The sequence below is a fragment of the Lampetra fluviatilis genome, chromosome 20 (genome assembly GCF_964198595.1).
Source record: "Lampetra fluviatilis chromosome 20, kcLamFluv1.1, whole genome shotgun sequence".
Taxonomy (NCBI): domain Eukaryota; kingdom Metazoa; phylum Chordata; class Hyperoartia; order Petromyzontiformes; family Petromyzontidae; genus Lampetra; species Lampetra fluviatilis.
Window position 1 is genome coordinate 10,072,506 of NC_136294.1, and position 18,950 is coordinate 10,091,455.

Consider the following 18,950-nt stretch of genomic DNA (forward strand, 5'->3'; position numbering starts at 1 on the left):
AATGTTCCTGATGGCGGTGGCCCCGTTGGGGCCCAGCGATCTCCCTCCATTTCTGCCACCGCCGCCACTGCTGCTGCTGCTACTGCCACTGCTGCTGTACACACACACAGCCAAGCTGCTTTGGAGGGAGCTACAACGAAAGAAACAAATGACCGATGTTTTGTGTACACACCTAGGCTGTCTGTCACGGGCCCGCGCGACACGACTTTAAAGCATTGTTAACGAGACACAAAAACAATGGCAAATCTCAGCCACGTGACTTTGAGGTGTTACCTGTCGTAGCTTCCTCTAGTGGCGTCACATCCACTTTGGCTTCATTGATACGTGGGAGTTCATGGGAACTGATCCATGTCCCTGAACTTCTCAGAGCACGAGGGCACCAACCAGCCACAACTTGCAGGCAGAAGCATGTTGATCACAAGATTTGGACAAAGGTCCTTGTGAGGTTTCACTTTGTGGTTGCTGCACTTCGTGGTGATGTGATGTGCGGCCCTGATGTGTGGTAGGGAGCCTCTGATCTGATGAAAGTCTTTTTTTTGTAAACGCCAATTGCAGATTTGACACCAAATCTTGGTTTGGTATCGTACCACAGCTCGCGATAACATTTTCAGAGTGTGACCTGCCCGCTCGCATGCTACTCTCTGTCCTGTGCCCGTCCCTTATCAAGCGGAGGCAATTCCCACGGTGAATCGTGATAGAAGTCTAGTCTATCTGCGGTGTAATGATCCCATTTATTTATGCTCTGTGGCTTTCTATTTCTCGACTCCCTCACTCCAACCCTGAGAAAATAACCTGCAAATGCGTCCTGCCTTTCCCATGCTCCCAGTCTGTATACTTTATAAAGTCCCAATTCTGGGTATCTGTTAGTAAGAATTGCTATCTTTTTTGCCAAATATGTATGCAGGCAAAAGCAGGTGCGTAAGTGCTGCTGCGGTGGTGAGACGTTATCTCCCTTGCCTGGTACGCAGGAGGTCGTGGGTTCCATCCCGATCCTGACGTGGCGCCTGCTGTATATTTGGGAGTCCACGTGTTCTCTCTCTCTCCCGCCGTGGCCGCGTGGATGCGATTAAATAAGCAGCTTCGATGAGCTGTCATGTGTGGCCGTGGCCGCGTTGCCTCCTGAAAAATAGCTAATAGCTCAGTGGGATTTAGCTGGTTAAAATAAACGTGGTTTTTTTTTTAGGGGTACTGGCTTCATACGTTGTCATGGTCGTTGTTATAATGGCCACGAGGGTGGTGCTCATCTCAATTGGCTTTTTTAAGCTCGTAGTGGAAATTCCACATTACCTTGGCAAGGACAAATGTGTCTGCTGGGAAACCATTGTTGGCTTTTCCCCCACGAGCAGTCCTACGCCGATGATAACTCATTTTAAATTATCCTGGAGGGATGATGGGCTGAGCTGGCCCTGGCTTCAGTGTTATCGATCTCATGAATGGTGACACTGCAATCTGAGCTATATCCAGGCACCTCGGTATTGGCGTTTACTAAGGTATTGCTTAAATACAGGTGACGCTTATCTGTGTTTCTAGGGATGAGTTTCGGATTTTCAGATTTGAAAGACAACTTTGTATTTTTAAAAATATTTTCAGGCAGTTCACATGATGCAATAATGTAATGTATCTTCGCGCTACATTTACTGATATCACCTGACACCACTTTTAGGGGTAACATCATGGAAGTAATGGAACATGTGACGTCATATTATCGGATCGATCTTTACACAAACAATTTAATATTTAGGCAAGATTTTCTAAAGCCGAAAATTGGGAAAAACATCCCTCGTGTACGTTGCAATGTGGCCCAACCCAAGGCATCATGGTCGCACAGTTGCCAAGTATTGCCACAATACTTTATTCAATAGCGTTCTTGTGGAAGTAGTGGCGATGCTGATATCACGACACCTATGGGTTACAACAATCCTGGTAATGTGGTGATTGAATGCACAATCCATAAGAGATTTTTTTGGGTTAGATGACGTAAATATAAATGTGTCGTTAAACCTACCACCTGACAAAGCCAATTAGTAAGTTTGCCACGTAAACAAAACATGCCAATTCGTTACTTGTACAGCACACTGGTGTGTTGGAGAGTAAATTGGTTTACTGTGTTGGGGGGTGGCGGGTTTAACAACACATCTATATGTACGCGATCTAACCCAAAAACAAGCTTCTTAAGGATAATATTGGTTGCGAAAGCGTACGTGTTTAACTGAATTCACAATACCTGCAACTTTTGCCGTGCAATTGTCCCATAATCCCCCCCAAAAATGCTCTTGTGCACAGCTGGGAACTGTAATTGGCAAATCAAAAGCTCATGCAAAAATGTGAGTGAAGCAACAACACAACTCTCACAGAGGATCAGATGGGAGAGCGACGGGCCCTCCTGACAACGTTGTGCTGTGTTGAAGGGGAATCCACATTATTGAGGCTGCCTTTTGTGGTGGTGAATGGTATCTGCATTAATGAAGCAAATGCCCCTTATGTGCCCAGGCGATTTAATAAGCCGAGGATACATCGCTCCAGCAAGCTGCAGCTTGCAATTAGTAATCGTGCGTGTGAGTGTGTGTGTTTTTTAATTTGAGGTTTTCAAATGCAATCGAGGCTCGTTTTACACTCTGGCTCGTGCCCTTTTTTTAATTCGAGCCAAGTCATCAGTATACCGCTCGGCCACCGAGAAAGAGTTAATAAGCTGCAATTACGGACCATTACCATAATTATCTCATAAAGGCCGTATGCCTCGCGCCGCGCCCCGGCTGCGCCTTAAAATTTCATTTGGCGGAGCTCGCCGAATATTGTCGCTCTCGCCGCGTCTCCCTCGCCGCGTCGCTCTAGTCGGTGTGTCCCGCAAGTCAGGGCGGTCTGCCTGTTCAAACGGGCAAAGATTGGTGATCATGTCTACCAAAGATCCTGAGCTAGTGGTAGGAAGTTGCACATTCCCCTGGCAGGGGACCATCACGGAATAAGACGATCGCTGTTAGCATCGTACACAATGTTTAGTTTTTAATTTTTATAGTAGATGGATGGATGCATTTTTTTTTGTTTTACTCTGCCACCATCCGAACTGCAAACAGTGCCACTCATCTTAATAGAAAATAAAGAGATTTGTGATTTTTAAACACAAAACTTAAAATATCACATCGGTTATCCAGCAACCATTTCTCATTGGCTACTGTTAGTCTGCCGCGCTGACGGCAGTGCCACCTGACTGCATCTCGAGAGCCACGTGCTCCATTGCAAAGACAGCAGAGAAGCGGAACTCATTCAAACTGGCACAGACTAAGGTCTGAACTCGAGTTGCTAACATGAGTGGTATGAACAGAGTTGTGTGGCGGTGGAGGAGGGGGGTTCTAGTGAACAGAGCCATTAGTGCGGTGTAAGAGGCAGGGCCTGGGCGATAGAGAGAGAGAGAGGCTTGTCTTGGTCACGATTTCAGTTCAGATAACGTCGGATCGGTTTCCATCCCGTCTGATGTAAACCTATGCTTGGGGGCAAACCCAGCTCACGGGCTCACAGGAGCAACAGTGCGTGGCACTCATCGCTGCTGGTGGCTCCTTGACCAGTGGTCGAAGTTCCACGTTCGCGTGGTGGGTTGCTGGGTCTCTCTCCTGGTGGGCGAACGACTGACCGCGGGCGCGTTTTCATTCCGTGGAGATGTGCGACAGGCGAGAGTCGACTCCCGACCGGGGAATTGAACTCGCGGGCGGTCCCCGCTTTACGACCGCGAGTCGGGCTTCTTGTCGAACCGCGGGGCTGCCGACGTGGGCGACAAGAACTGCCGCGAGCCGCCCCCGCGCCTCTTAGGTGGCACGGGGGGCGGCGTTTTTCCGGCGGTGTCGGGGAGCGGCAGGGTTAAGGCTGCGCACCGCTCCACCCCCGGCGTGGGGGGGGAGGAGTGTCTCGGCGTGCGACGCCACGCCGTTTTGAGCGCCGCGCCTCGTAAACTTTACATGTAACCCACGGGACGCGCGTGACCTTTTCCCGTCCGTGCCCCGAGGCCCCCCCCCCACCCATGCCCACCCACGCGTGCGGTTGATTATCACTGCCCACCGCGTCATGGCGCTCCCGTGTTTACTCGCACTGCTTTTTACACGTATCGGAATTTGACCCTTAATGATTTTTGACACGGTGTTATTTGGGATATGTTAGTTTTTTTGGTTTCGTTTAGCTACCTTATCTTATGCGAGAACCTATTGCGGTGTGTATACATCAGCATTGGAGAGACAAAGGCGGCCAGGCATGGTGCTGGCCGCCCATCCCTGTTCATGTGGAGTCCCGGCCTTCTGTTGCCTACTCTTCATAGGTGGAAACTGACACAAGTCGGGATATAATTGGCAAAACAAAGCGAAAAATTAAAGTCAAAACAAATGCAACAGTACAATCGCACTTACCCCAAACGGTCTGTTGAGGATCTAAGGCGAGATATTCACTACCTTGCCTGGCATACAGGAGGCCGTGGGTTCCATCCCGACCCCGATGCCTGTATAGTTGGAGTTTGCACGTTCTCCCTGCGGTCGCGTGGATTTTTCTCCAGGTCCTCCTGTTTTTCCCCTCCATATTTTTTATCGACCATGCGTTTAGGGTATTTGGCTGCCTCAAATTTCCACGCGATAAGCCACTTCCTTGGGCTATCATTTTGTGGCCAAGTTGCTTCTGAAAAAGAGCTACATAGCTCAGTTGGCCTTAGCTGGTGACATTATAAAACACAACAATAATTTTTTTGTGTTTGTTGTCCTTCCGCACCTCCAAATAGCTCGGTGGGCTCCGTACGGCGTGCAAGAAATTTACACGAACATCCATTGTGCGTTTTCTCCTAAACGATCCTGACGATCCCCCCCCACCGCCCTCGGTCCCTCTCCTTCCAACTCCCGCCGCCGCAGATCAACTACATCCTGGAGTCGCGGTGCAGCGCCACGCGGACCGCGTACCGTTCGGCCAAGCAGCGCAAGCTCGCGCGCAGATCGAGCTTCACCTTCAAGGATCGGCGCAGTACCGGCGAGCGGAGCAGCGGCAGCGGCGGAGCGAAGCCGTCGTAGCAGCGGCAGCGGCGGAGCGAAGCCGTCGTAGCGGCGGGAGCGGAGGCGCGCGCCGTGGTGGCGTCGCCATCCGCCCGTCGCCGCCCGAGGTTTCCGTCTCGATTTAAAACTAAAAAAAAATTTGTACGCGTTTTTTAATTCCGTTTCCTCCCCCCCCCCCATCTTGTTTTGTCAAAGCGAATTGTCCACCGAATGTTGCGCAGCGGCAGTTTGGTCTGGGAGAGGTTGGGGTGGGGCGAGCGGGCGGGGGGGGGGCGCAGGGGTTTCTTCCCGGCAGCGAAGAAGTGTGCAGCAAATGGATCTCGAAATCGTAGCTATGTGGATACCCCGAAAAAAAATTTGGGTCACGGCAAAAGTCGGGTCGGAAGTCGAAGCATTTCCCTACTCAAACGAGCAATTGGGCGGCATCAACTCCGTTCAGGCAGTGGTTGAAATTTGACAATCTCGTGGCGAGAGGTTTTGATATCCACCCACCAAGTGGCATCTGTTTGCAGGCTACACCCGACTGAGGTGAGTCTTTATACCAAAACCAGCCCAGGGTTTGTCTTGTTTAAGATGCATTGATCCATAAGGCCTACTGGTTAGTAGTGGGTGATGCGTTCGATCGCTATAGCATTAAAAAAAAATCACTTTTGTATTTTTTTCCACCAGAGATCTTGGGTTTGATTCGTGTATTTTCTGAAAGGCCGTTTCCACTTGATATTGACAGAAAAATCGGCCACACATTTGCCGTTCTGCCAGTGTATTTATTTGTGAATAGGGCCCCACCGTGCAATCGTCCACAAAAAGGGCCTTTTTCGTAATAGCAGCAGATTTTCCAATGCCGTATACATCCAGGATTAAGATCCCCCATATACCGTTGTGCTGTTAGCGGGTAGCACCTATGAAGGCGACACAACACACAAGGGGGTTGGTGGCCAGCACCACGCCCGACCGCCTTTGTCTCCCCATTGGCGATGTTTACACACCGCACCAGGTACTCATTTGAGGCCAAGCCGACCTAGGAGAGGCCCAGGACTGGTTCAGATAATCGTCACCGGTGTTGGTGACTGAGCAGCAGTCGAACTCGGGTCTCCGGGTTCGTAGTGCAGCGTAGCGCCAACCGCTACACCACCGCTCCCCACAGCACACGCTGTAACAAACGTAATGGCGTGGCAGTTAATGCCCTCTCCAAATTTACGTGAAAATTTCTGATTTGGGGTCGTAGTTTTCTATATTTTTTTATGGTCTTGTTATGCATTTAGAATCTAGTGTGGCCATCGGGTTTCACTGAAGCAATTGCAACGTATGTGGATAGGAAACCGATCGATTTTCATATGCACGATTTGACGTGCGTGTCATTAGTGTAAAGGTCGATTTGAATCAATTAATTGATACAACCCTAAAATAAAAGACCATTTGAGCAGCTTTGTTTTGTAATCTGGTTCTGCTTCTCATGAACGCGGCTGGAGATTTATGCCTTTTGCAACCGGCTTGTTAGGCATGCGAATGCAGATTGTTAGGATGACAAGCGGGATTGTAGCAATTCATTGAAATCTATTTTTACACTGACCATGTTTAAAATGTGTCCCTGTAAGAATCTGTAATTTACAATGTATGCAAATTATAATCTTGTGTCACACTTAGGCTAATGGAGTGTACAAGACTGTAAAAGTGAGACGATAGAACGGATGAGAGGAACCAATACAAAGGAGTGCTGAACAAGACACGCAATTATCGTCGAACTGAATTTGCGACCCCAAATTGTGACTTAGATTTTTTTGGATGGGGGTGAATAACGAGATGGCCAATGAGAGGCCTGGAAATTGAATCGTGAAATTCCCAATGAGAGGACGTGGAAATTGAGAATCCGTTTGTAATCACCAATCAAGTTGTCATGTGTTAAAGTATTATCCCCACGCTATTAATGAGTGGATGCTGATGGTAAATGTATGTTGGTGGGGGGGTGTGTTCATGTTGTTTCAAGGCTGTGAAAGTCCCAGCCAGATTCGTGTTGTTTTGTGAGCATCGGCATGGTTATGGTCCTGTTTTTGCAAAACCGATGCTGGAAACCAAGGCTCATTTAAACCCATTCGAATTGTAAATCCGAAATCTTAATTCTATTGGAATTCCACACACGACTTATTGCAAGGAAGAAGAGTGCAAGTTTTCTCAATTTGCTTCCCCGTGTGCAGAATTGGTGTGCCGAAATTAAAAATCTACAGTATATGGCATTATATAAAGACAAGAGTTACGTTTTTGTAATGCTCTATCTGTTGGAAGCTCGTGGTGGAAATTCTGCATTCCTTTGGCAGGGGAGTGTTTCATTCACTGGACAAGCACCGTCGACAATCTCACAAGGCAGTACTTGTTTTATTGACTCTGGCGAGAATGATGATGGGCTGAGTGGACCCCTTGGCCAAGGATTTCACGTACTGTATGACCCAATCGTGAGGCACACGCTCAGCGAAAGCGCCACCTGACTTGTTATTTTATGTGTAGAATTGATTGCGTGCAATCAATATAATCGGTGTCCAGAACTTAATTTGGATTAATTGTGGTTCAGCGTTAAAGGAATGGTAAAGTAATACTAACACGGACAACCGAGTTAGACGAGTAATGAACGCCTCATTGGGCCATCAATGGTTCAACAGGGACCCCCCCCCCCCCCGCATGGACGTTAATCATTTTGCTTTAGCCATGAAACAAAATTTTCGGTACTATTTTTAAAACTACTCCACACTTTGAAGAGAGACTGTAACCATTTTTTTTATAAGAATCAGGTTTTTTTCTTTCTCATGCCGATTACTACGATGACTTGAGTTTTGAAAATGTGGTGCTTGATCACAGTGTGGTGACAAGAACTGCTGCCCCTTCCTGACTCTGGGTTTTGGCAAAATCGGCCAAATCGGCAGAAAGAAAAACAGAAGTTGGGTGTCGCTTTCCCCGCCAAATATCGGTAGAAGCTGCCCTTTATGCCCTTACACGAATTTAAGCCCTGTGCGACAACATTTTTAAGGAACTGTTCTTCAATGGCCTTCAATTGTCGAACCAAAATAATTTACAAAAGGTTTAGCAGACGGGACTGACTTTATACAAAACCGGTTCATCGATAACATGCCTACTACCACCCGTTACACTGCACTGCCAGGACCTTTTGATACAAACGTGTGTATTTTATACTGAATGTGCTGCTCCTTCAGATGAGTTCAGTCTTCCACTTGTGTTCGTTCTCCATTGATTTTTTTTTATTGTTAATATTATCGAACGTCTGAATTCCACGAATTGGACCTCCGGTTTACGGGGAAAGGGGCTTGTGGCGCTAAGAGGTTTAACTTTTCACTTCACAAGCGAACGGAACGAGGAGACAAACAAAAACCCCAATCCATTGTGTGTACGCTTTTATTATTTTAGATCCAGGTGAGGCTGTCTGGGCTGCAGGAGGTCACAGTCGAAAATAATAAGGGCAGGGTTTTCCGAATCTTGTCGCCATTTGCTCGTTTTGTTTAAAGCAACCAACGGTCGGCGCTCCGTCTCGGCATGATGCTGTGGCCACTTTTGAGTTAAGTGATCGGTCCAAACTAAAGCCGAAAAAAACACTGATGCTATGCCTACAAATTGTACATATAACAAACAAAAAACACAGTGTTGGGGAAGCAGTGCATTACAGTGATCACATTACCAATGGCAGGTCTTGTAATCCCGTATTAATACTCCCATTTTCATTGTCTAATCACATTACTGTTACTTAGCACGTGCACCGGTTGATTATTTTTGATTGTTAATTTTAATGTACAGGGGCGGGCGGTGATAAATGATGGTGTCGGCAGCTTGGGGTTAATGCGACGACTCCAGCTTCCCAAATATAGATTGCGTTGCAATGCCCGCGCCATAGCAGAGTGCTGTCATTTCTGAGATGAAAGCAACCCCCTTGTTGATTTTAATTAAGTAACGAAGTAATCAGAAGATTGTTATTTTTGGAAACGCCAAATACGGGATTACATTGCATTACTTCTAATATCTTGGAGTAATCGTTAATTGGAGTCCCCCACCCCAAGCCCCCAAACACTGTATATCACGCACGCATATCCACGTGCATTCATAAAGAACCTATATGTATATACACGCACGCACAATGTAACACGACTGTGTTTTACCCAGACAAACAATCAAGAATATACGACTCTTTGGTATAAATGTGGTGGACATTAGAATAAATAGGAGAAGCCTTATTAAGATACACTACTGTCAACCATGACAATAATAGACTGTTGAAGCAGGCGCTGGGAGTGAGCACCTATTAGGGCTGGCGATGATGAATCCAAGGGTGGTGTGGTCAGTACCGCATCCCGTCCCCTTTGTTGTACCCCTCCCGTACTGAATTGGACACCACACACTGCACCAGCTACATGCTGTCAAGGCCGAGTTGAGCCAGGAGAGCTGAAGGCCAGGTGTCAAATACCCATGGCCACGGTGTTGTGCACCGTGGCCAGGAATTGAACCCAGGTTGGCCAGGATTGTAGTGCAGTGCACGAATCACGACACCACAGCTGCCCCCCCCCCCCCCACACACACAAAGATCCCCCGTATAGCCTTAACAGACGTTCGGGGCCGAGTGCTGTTAGAGAGCATCTATGAAGGCCGGCACGGCGCAGGATGCGGGGCGCGGGGGCCCAACACCACACACACCTTTGTCTCCCCAGTGGCGATGTTCACACATCGCACCAGGTACTCATTTGAGGCTGAGTCGACCTAGGGGAGGCCCAGGACCGGTTTATAGAATCGTCACCGGGTGTTGGCCGTTCGTGTCGCAGCGTAGCGATCCACTGCACTGCCGCTCCACCCCCACGACCACCACGCGCGCAAACACTCACCGAACCGCAGAGGGGGTGATTACTGTGAATATTAAAGCGCAATTGTAAGTGGATGGGGATAGCTGTTAGGGAGCACTCTGGCGTAACTACAGCCTCTCATCTGCGTGCTTCTTTCATCATTGTCCCTTCTGAGGTTGTCCTCTGTAACATACGCACCAGTCAAATGTTTCGTATCTCTTCCCCCCGCCCGCCCGCCCGCCCGCCCGGATCGGTATGTCTGTCGAATGCGCCCGGCCTCTGGGTTGTGGGCAATCGGGAAGCTGTGTGTACAGTCACAGAAGAAAGACATCGGCGTTAATGTATTATAAAGACGTGTGCTGCAATTTGCCTCTCCCCTTTTTTTTGTGCAAAGTATCACACAAAAGACTTTGTCTTGTCAACCGTAAACGATGTGGGGGTGGGAAAAAAAAGGCAGGTGCGCTTGGCAGCTGAACATTTTGTTTTTGTCTCGCTAACGAGCACGTGGTGGTCAAACGCTTTGTGTTTTTGTTTGAATGAGCTTCATTCAACCTTCTTTTTAACGGTAACATGGGAAAGTCGGGGCCTGTTCACTGATGCGGGTTATGAATGCCCCCCCCACCCTCCTCCCTTTTCATTCCCGGGTAGCATTCTAACAATGCGGGCATGATGTACACAGGCCACTTGTCAAACTGTGTTTGATATTGCTCAATCGTGCGCACACGCGCGCAATTAGCGGTTTTGTTTTTCGTGTAAAAACTAAAAGAAGCCACGTGAAATTTTTAGTAAAAAAATTAAGTTTCGTCGGGAGTTTTGTTCACGATTTGATTGATATTTTAATATGCCAATATTTAATTTGGCAACATTTTGCGTTGTGCGATATTTCTCACACTACTCGCCTTTTGGTCAGTGGGGCAACACCACAAAACGTCAAACTCCTCGTCATGTCCAAGCGTTTCCGTGCGCAAATGAGCAAATAGAGCTTTGCCCATCTTCGTCGGTGGCCCTGACAGTTGAAATTTATGGCAGGAGCCATAGGACAACCACTGGTTGACTTTCCACAAAGTGGTACTTGTTTTATTTACCCCGGCGCTGGGGGGGGGAGATGGGCCAAGTTTGACCCCTTTACATTGATTTAAAATGACGCGGCCTCCTGTTTGCGAGTTGATGGCTCTGGCACGGCGCTACGCAACAAATTTACAAACTGCAAATTTACAACAACAATGAAATATTTAACAGAGAGGGAGAGTTCCATTCCTCACTCGTTGTTTGTCAAAGTCTGCGTCTTCTGGGCTGTCTTTTTTTACGTTAATGTCGCTCAACGGTAATTTTTTTTAATATATACTGTCAATGTTCTACCCACTGGCTCTCCTCGGATGTATGGGTAGATCCTTTTGGCAGGGCACTACCTCTTGTTTTGTGCTGAACCCCCCTGTAAGAGTGGAACTCGAGTCACCCCATCGCCCTGGCGATGTATCTTGTTTGTCGCCCTTCTCAAACGGAAGGAGAAAAAAAGCCCCCACCCTCCACCCTCTCCACATCGCGATGGCGCAGAGAAATAAAACATCGCGTCGCTTGGGTTTTCTCCGGTGAGGAGGAGCTCTTTTTGTGCCCTCGAGGGCACAGACACGAGCCCCCCCCCCCCCCCCCCGTCGTAGCGGCGGCGTCGTCCGAAACGGGGTGGGGGGGCTGGGGTGGGGGGGCCCTCGCATTTCACGCCCACGCGCTCGGAGGAAGGCGTCGCTCCAACCAGAATGTGCTGCATCACTTGCGTCGCATTGTTGTTATTGTAATAAAGTGAAAGTGTCTCGGATCGCAGGTTGGGGGTGGCGGGCGGGGGGGGTGGAAGCCCCCCCCCCCTCCTCTCCTCATTTTTGTTGCTCGTCGTGTGAAATGAATGCGTGACCACCTTGGCCCTCTTTAAGCGCCCTCACCTCACGACACCCCCGTGCCCGGCACTTGAGGCCATTGTCTGGAGAAGACCGTCCCAGCGCTGTTCGAGTGTCACGGGTGACCACGGCCGCGTTGCTCCCTGATCTCTGTTCACCCGCCCAAGCGGCCCTCCCCCCCCTCGCTTGCAAGGGCCGTCGTTCATGCGGCATGGGTGACGGAAGCCTGTTCACGCGCAACGGATTTGAATGTCTACTCGTGACCAATGGACGCGTGATGGGGTCTGCGTTAGTGATGTGGAGGAAGCCTGCTCTAACTAGATTCGAAGCTTTCGTGACTACAGGAATTACTCTTTGGTTCGTTCGGTAAAGTCACGTAGAAAGAAATTAAATAATAATAGAATACGACGTTTCGATTGCAACACAAGCAACCCTTATCAGGTACAAATTAATTAGAACAAACATAGTAAACTTGGAAATATAATGCAATACAACACAGTCGGCCAACACAACAGTCAACACCCCACCTGGTTGATTTCGTTCTTTCAAAGATTGCTCAAATTAGCAATGATGGTTGCTTGTGTTGCAATCGAAACGGCGTATTCTATTATTTAATTTCTTTCTACGTGACTTTACCGAACGAACCCAAGAGTGAAGCCTGCTCCGGTTACTCAAAAGTGAAGGACGCCGCGGTGGTGAGATGTTAACTCCCTCGCCTGGTATGCAGGTGGTCGTGGGTTCGTTGCCGACCCTGACGCCTGCTGCGGTATATTTGGACTTGGCATGTTCTCCCCGTGGTCCCGTGGTTTTTTCTCCGGGTCCTCCGGTTTTTACCTCCACATTTAGAAACGTGCCTTTAGAATATTTGGCTGATATACATTTCCATGTAATAGGCCATTCGGTGATCTATCATTTGTGGCCAAGTCGCTTCTCAAAAAGAACTGTATATTTCGATTTAAAGCTTTCGTGACTGCAGGGATTCATCTTCTTGGTTCTTTCGGTAAAGTCACGTAGAAGGGAAGTAATAAAATAATAAAAATAAAACATAATAAAATAATTCTTATGTTTTTTATTATTTTATTACTTCCCTTCTACGTGACTTTACCGAAAGAACCAAGAAGAAGAACTGTATAGCTCTGGGCCTTACCTGGTAAAAGAAAAAAAACTGTTAGTTGGAAGGTCTCCTTGTGAAGCTCCCAAACGTTCTGGTTGACCCAGGGCAGTCCCGGTCTGAGAGCCTGTCCCAGATTTCCGAAGCATCTGCGAAAATCACGTTGTCTTCGGTGTTCTGGCTCAATTCATTGTACAGGTAAAATGTGGGGCTAACCAGAGTAGAGGAAATCGTGAGGTGTAGTGGGTGAGGAGTAGTGAGGTGAGAATAGATTTTCCACTTTTTTTCTGGCAACAAAACAGGTGTTAAGATGTTAAAACAACAAACTGAACCCTTTTACAAGGAATCATGTCTGCATTAACCACAATACTTGTGGTCAGAATGCAAACAAAAAACGTACTCTGATAGCATATGCGTTGTCTTTGAAGCTGACTGGTCCCCACCAGAGACATCTTTCTTTAGCTGTCTCTGGTGTGACCCAATCGGTTTCAAAGACAATGCATATATTTCGACTTAAAGCTTTCGTAACTGCAGGGATTCATCTTCTTGGTTCTTTCGGTAAAGTCACGTAGAATGCAAATAAAAAAATAATACAAAAATATATTATTTTACAATTTTATTACGTTTTATTTTTATTATTTTATTATTTCCATTCTACGTGACTTTACCGAAAGAACCAAGAAGATGAATGCATATATTATCAGAGTATGGCTTTGTTTGCATTCTGAATAGTGAGTGGTGAGATATCGTCAGGTGAGAAGCGGTAGCTGAAGGGTGGTGATGGTGGTGAGTTTCAAATGAAAAATCGTTAGGAGTTCCCCCCCCCCATGCCGATTGAGCGAGCAGCGGCAGCGATGAGACCAGTACGCAGCACGTGGCCTCCACACCAGAGTTCAGCACCGAGACTGGGCGGGAGGGTGCAGCCCCTCCAGTTACACACACACCACACACACACATCACACGCCACACACGCCACACCACACACACGCCACACACCCCAAACAGCACACACACGCCACACACATACAGTGCTGGTGGCATAATCACCAGAAGACTGGTGTGTCCTATGAAGAAGGGCCATTGCCCGAAACGTCACGGATTATATATTTTTTTGTATTTTAAGGCCACTTAAAGCGGATGAGTTTTTTTGTGTGTTAGCGCGGGGACCCGTTTGCCAACGCATCGCCAAGTGAATCGTTTGAACTCGTGGATCGCAGCGCCTGTGCTCCCGCTGTTGCCAACTCGCCCAAGGATCTCTCAATATCGAGGACGACCTTCGCCGTCGCGGTGGTTTTCGCCTTTGCCGTGAATTGTCCCAAGGCCCGCATGGGCCGATGCGGGGACAGGCAGCGGATTCCCGCAGACCAAAGAAAACGATCCCCCAGTAGAGCCTTAACAGAGCTGTTGGGGCAAGTGCTGTTGGCGAGTAGCAGCACCTATGAAGGTCGGCACGGCACACGAGGGTGGGTGGGTGGCCGGCACCACGCACGGCCGCCTTTGTCTCCCCCGGTGGCGATGTTTACACACCAAGCCCAGGTACTCATTTGAGGCTGAGTCGACCTAGGGCGAGGCCCAGGACCGGTTCAGACGATCGTCACTGGAAGTTGGTGGTCGTGAACGGGAATCTCACACCGTGCACAAAAACACGCGCAATGCCACCTCTTCCTCTTCTTCCGTGCCACGGCAGAGCTAACCGCGATAGTCGGGAGGTGCAGGTGAAGGACGACAAACTACACGAGAAGAAGAAGCCGTTCTAAATAAACCAGCTTGTTTGCACGTCCTAGGATGGAAGCTGTAATATTTACGAAAAAGTTGAGCAAGAGTATAATTGTATCGTGTGTAAATTTAATGGCAGTGAATCTTGCACAAAGGTATGTCATCAAACCCTTCACTGCGTTTCACTGTAGCACTGTATTAATGGCAGTGAATCTGGCAAAAAACGAAATCATAAAACACCTCAATTCATGTCACTGCAGCACTGTATATAATTGACCTTCAATGTTTAAATTCACTGCTCTGATACTTTATTATCTTCTGCTTTCGGTCGCTGGGTTGGAAATAAATTGTAATTCGATACAGTATCTGGAAAATCACCGAGAAATGTATATTTTAGCATAATGTAGAAGTATCATCAGACTTACCTTTTGTCTCAAGTTCTGTAGAAATAAAGACACCAAATCCACTTTGTTGCTGCGTAGAATTATTTATTAGATTCACTTTCAATAAAGAAACGTCAAACTGAAAGCGAATTTGCGAAAATAATTTCCGCCCGGTCTGCTTGAGTGGAAAAATCCACACGCTCATGAATATTAATTAGTGACGTCACGCGCGTTACACACAAACATTCTTGGCTCAATAACTCGGGGTTGTTCGGGGGTGCCTGTGGTGCCCCTCAACCATCTTCAGACTTCGGCCAGGAAAGTCACAAAAAAATTGCACATGAACGACGCATTCACGCAAGCACCCGATGCTCCGTTTTGAAGTTTTAAAATTAAACGTCTTTGAATTGTATTATGTTTTGAATTAGATAATTGTATTTCTTCATTAAAAGCTTCTATCATTTTACATCTGGAAGACTTCATTGAAAACGACATTTCGTGTGAATTTTCTCTTGTCGTTAAGTAGATGGCCTTTCTGGGGGTTCGGTTCGATGCGGACTTTCACCTGTTTGGGATTGCGGGATCGAGATAAAGCGACGTAGAGCTGCTGGCCGTGCGAGAAGACCGCCATCAGCAGATCGATTCCAACGTAATCGAACGTCTGTCCCTGCGCCTCCGTCGTTCATGCAGGGGGCGCGTAGGTTTGCAGCGCCCCCTGCATGAAAACGACAGTGCAGCGTTCATCACAGACAAAGTTGTGCGCTTATATAAGAGTAGATGAGTTTGTCAATCTCGATTATGTAAAAGTGCAGCCTAGCTCCAGACTTGATAGGTCACCATGGGGCCTAAGTCTAACAGGGAGGCAAGTGCCTAAATATTGTACGAATCGCAGAAAAACAAACACATTTACGAAGTCATCAAACGTGTTTCATTTATTGACCCTACCCCCTGTGAAGTTAACAAATGCTCAAGGTAAATTCATCAAACGTAAATCGTTAACTACATAATTTATTCAAACCAAGTTTTGCTATCCTAGCTGTGGCAAAGTCACGGATGTAGTATTAATGTCACGACTCCGACGACAAGTTAAAAGAAGAGCCACTTTCATTAAAGATTTACACAATACGGAACCCTGCTAACGACTTCCACGAGGCTTCGTTCTTGTCTTCCTGCTTGTCTCTTCATCCTCCGAGTCTCCCCCACTTCTCGTGCTCTCCCCTTATATCTCCCGCAGCCCCTCTTCTCGAACATTCTTGTCTTTACCTCTATCCAATCCCTGTCCGTTCACTTTAACGGAGCCTTTCCGTTTTCCCGTTCAACCCACTTGCTCGCCAATCCCTTTAAAAGTCTGCACACCCGACAAGTCGCTGTAGAAAGCCTCTTTCTTCCAATCGGAGACCCGTTGATTATTTTAAAATAGTCGTTAGGCTTGGGGTCATTTTATTAGTAAGGGAAGCTATATTCTATGGTTTTTTCGGTAAAGTCACGTAGATAGAAAAATAACAATAAAAACAGTGAATAAAAAAAATATATAAATAATACTGTAGCTTGGTTCTTAATCGGAGTGAGTGTACTGGCAGTCTATAATGTAGACTGTAGCCTGGTTATTAGGTTAGACTGCCAGTACACTCACTCCGATTAAGAACCAGGCTATAGTATTATTTTATTATTAATTATATATTTTTTACTTTGTTTTAATGATTGTTTTTCTATCTACGTGACTTTACCCAAAGAACCAAATAATATGAATTCCTGCAGTCACGAAAGTTTTAAGTCAAAATTTAAGGGAAGCTATCTAGAAGTTTTCGTGACTACAGGGATCCATACTCTTTGGTTCTTTCGGTAAAGTCACGTAGATAGAAATTAAAATAAACTAAAGCACGACGTTTCGATCGCAACACAAGCGACCGGTCATCGAGTGGAACAGATACAGCAGGAGAACCGCTGACATCGGAGAAAGAGCTGCTGCAACAAGAGTTTATATCGGATTTTGGTGGGCTCAACCCACTGGTAAGTGGGAGGAGCTAGAAAAGGAATTTGTACGTAAATGTAAATGTGAGAGATTATGAAGCTATCTCTTAAATAACAGGCGGTGTCGCGAGCAATAGAGTTAACATTTCGTAGGGGAAAAATAATTTTAAGCCAATGTGTAAAAGGGCGATGCTGTACAGGTATTAAGCACACAGATATATGCACATTTTCAATGTCTATGTTATTGAAAGCGGTTAGTCCTGCACAAAAATTGTAAACATCGTCAAATATTTACACGTTGCAAGATCCACGACTTGTGTCCACATCATTTTCCGGCGATGTTGCCAGAAAAAGCGTGTTTATTGTTTTTTAAGTCAAAAAATACAAATTATGAAAACTGAAGTTAACCTTGCTTTCCCAAGAATATATTCGTCTGAACCAACAAAGGTTCCAAAATCACGATTGCAACTACGGTTAAATGACGTATTTTTTATGTTAAATGTCCGCTCAAAGGAAAATAAGAAACCCACAGGGGTGAACTCTGTATATTGTAACGGCCAAGAGAATGCGGAAGACTTCAGGCGGGAGTGACTTATTAGGGACCGTCCATAAATGACGTAACGCGATTTTTTACGATTTTTGACCCCCCCCCCCCCCCCGGTCACACGGCGTCACAAAAAGTCAGACCCCCCCTCCAATATGACGTCACAAAGGTCTACCCCCCCCAAAATAAAACATGCTTCAAATCGCTTTAAACTATTGTCATTGTAGTGCGTACTTAATGTGGCGCTGCACTCTGATGTTGTAGGATAAAACATTTATTAAAAAGTATTTAAGTAAGTAGAACGTGTTGTCTATATTTATTTAAAGTTGCGCATTTCGATGTGACGTCACATTTCTCAACCCCCCCCCTCGTCACACATCGTCACAAATGTCTAACCCCCCTCCCCTAGATGCGTGACGTCATTTATGAACGGCCCCTTAACGACACCGAGAGGGTGCCGCGATTCGAGTGGCTCAATGTTAATTCACACAGATTCATATTTAATGAGACGAAAAAATTATTATAATAAGACGAATTAACAATAAAAACTACCGTTGTTACTTCAAATAATGGACCGACGAGGAAGAGCCGACGATGTATTTCTCACCTGAAGACGACCGAAACGTCGTGTTTCTTTTATTATTTTTTCTACCGACGTGACTTTACCGAAAGAGCCAGCGAGTATGGGATTCCTGCAGTCACGAAAGCTTCAAATCAAGACGTATCTGGGTTCCGCTAAAGTGGTCGATGTCGCCTGGCCGGATCGATTACTCATTTGAGATTCAGATTGGTTTTGGCCGCTGTAATCGAATCTCGACGAAGGATCAGGAGAGGATGACAACGCGAGGGCGGAATCCATCCGGTTCGTCGCCAGCTTCTGGTTCGATTCCGGCCGAGACGCCGGCTGGTAACGAGACGGAGAAAAACCCCGCGCCTTGCCAGAACCACCACCACCAGAACTACCACCAACACTAGAACCACCACCACCAGGCCTACCACTAGGACCACCTACCACCAGAACTACCACCACTAGGACTGCCACTAGGACCACCTACCACCAGAACTAACACCACCAGGCCTACCACTATAACCATTAGGTCCACCGCTATAACCACCAGGGCGAGAACCACCACCAGGACTACCAGCAAGACCACAGCCAAAGCCACGGCGTGAATATCACCAGGCCCACGGACGACGTCGACCACGTGGATATTGCCAATACTCTCACGTGATTGGACCACACCCTACCAGCAGAGCACCATTACCCGTGTGTGTAGATATGGATCCTCGCTCGTGACCTGCAGCGTGTTGGTTGATGAACGCAACATGGACGAGACGAAACAGTCTGCTAATACAAGCGTCCTCAACGTTGATGAATCGATGAGTAAAGTTCACGGTCAACATTGCAGCAGCGTCAGAAGAGCGATAACGAGGTGGTTGGCCGGCGGTGAGCGAGTTGACTGTGGTGGAGTCAATTGATGCAGGATCATCA

At 47.1% G+C, this 18,950-nt stretch overlaps 1 protein-coding gene across 4 annotated transcripts in view; it reads left to right on the top strand.

The window, feature by feature from the left end:
• The window catches only part of MAPKAP1 (MAPK associated protein 1), a 123,377-nt gene extending 118,130 nt beyond the window's left edge, over positions 1 to 5,247 (top strand). For all 4 annotated transcript variants that reach the window (XM_078865588.1, XM_078865590.1, XM_078865589.1 and 1 more), the window contains one exon: positions 4,878 to 5,247. In XM_078865588.1, the coding sequence (XP_078721714.1) occupies positions 4,878 to 5,033 (156 nt within the window). In that variant the 3' untranslated portion in view covers positions 5,034 to 5,247. The remainder of the gene's footprint in view (positions 1 to 4,877) is intronic.
• Positions 5,248 to 18,950: the final 13,703 nt, after the last annotated feature.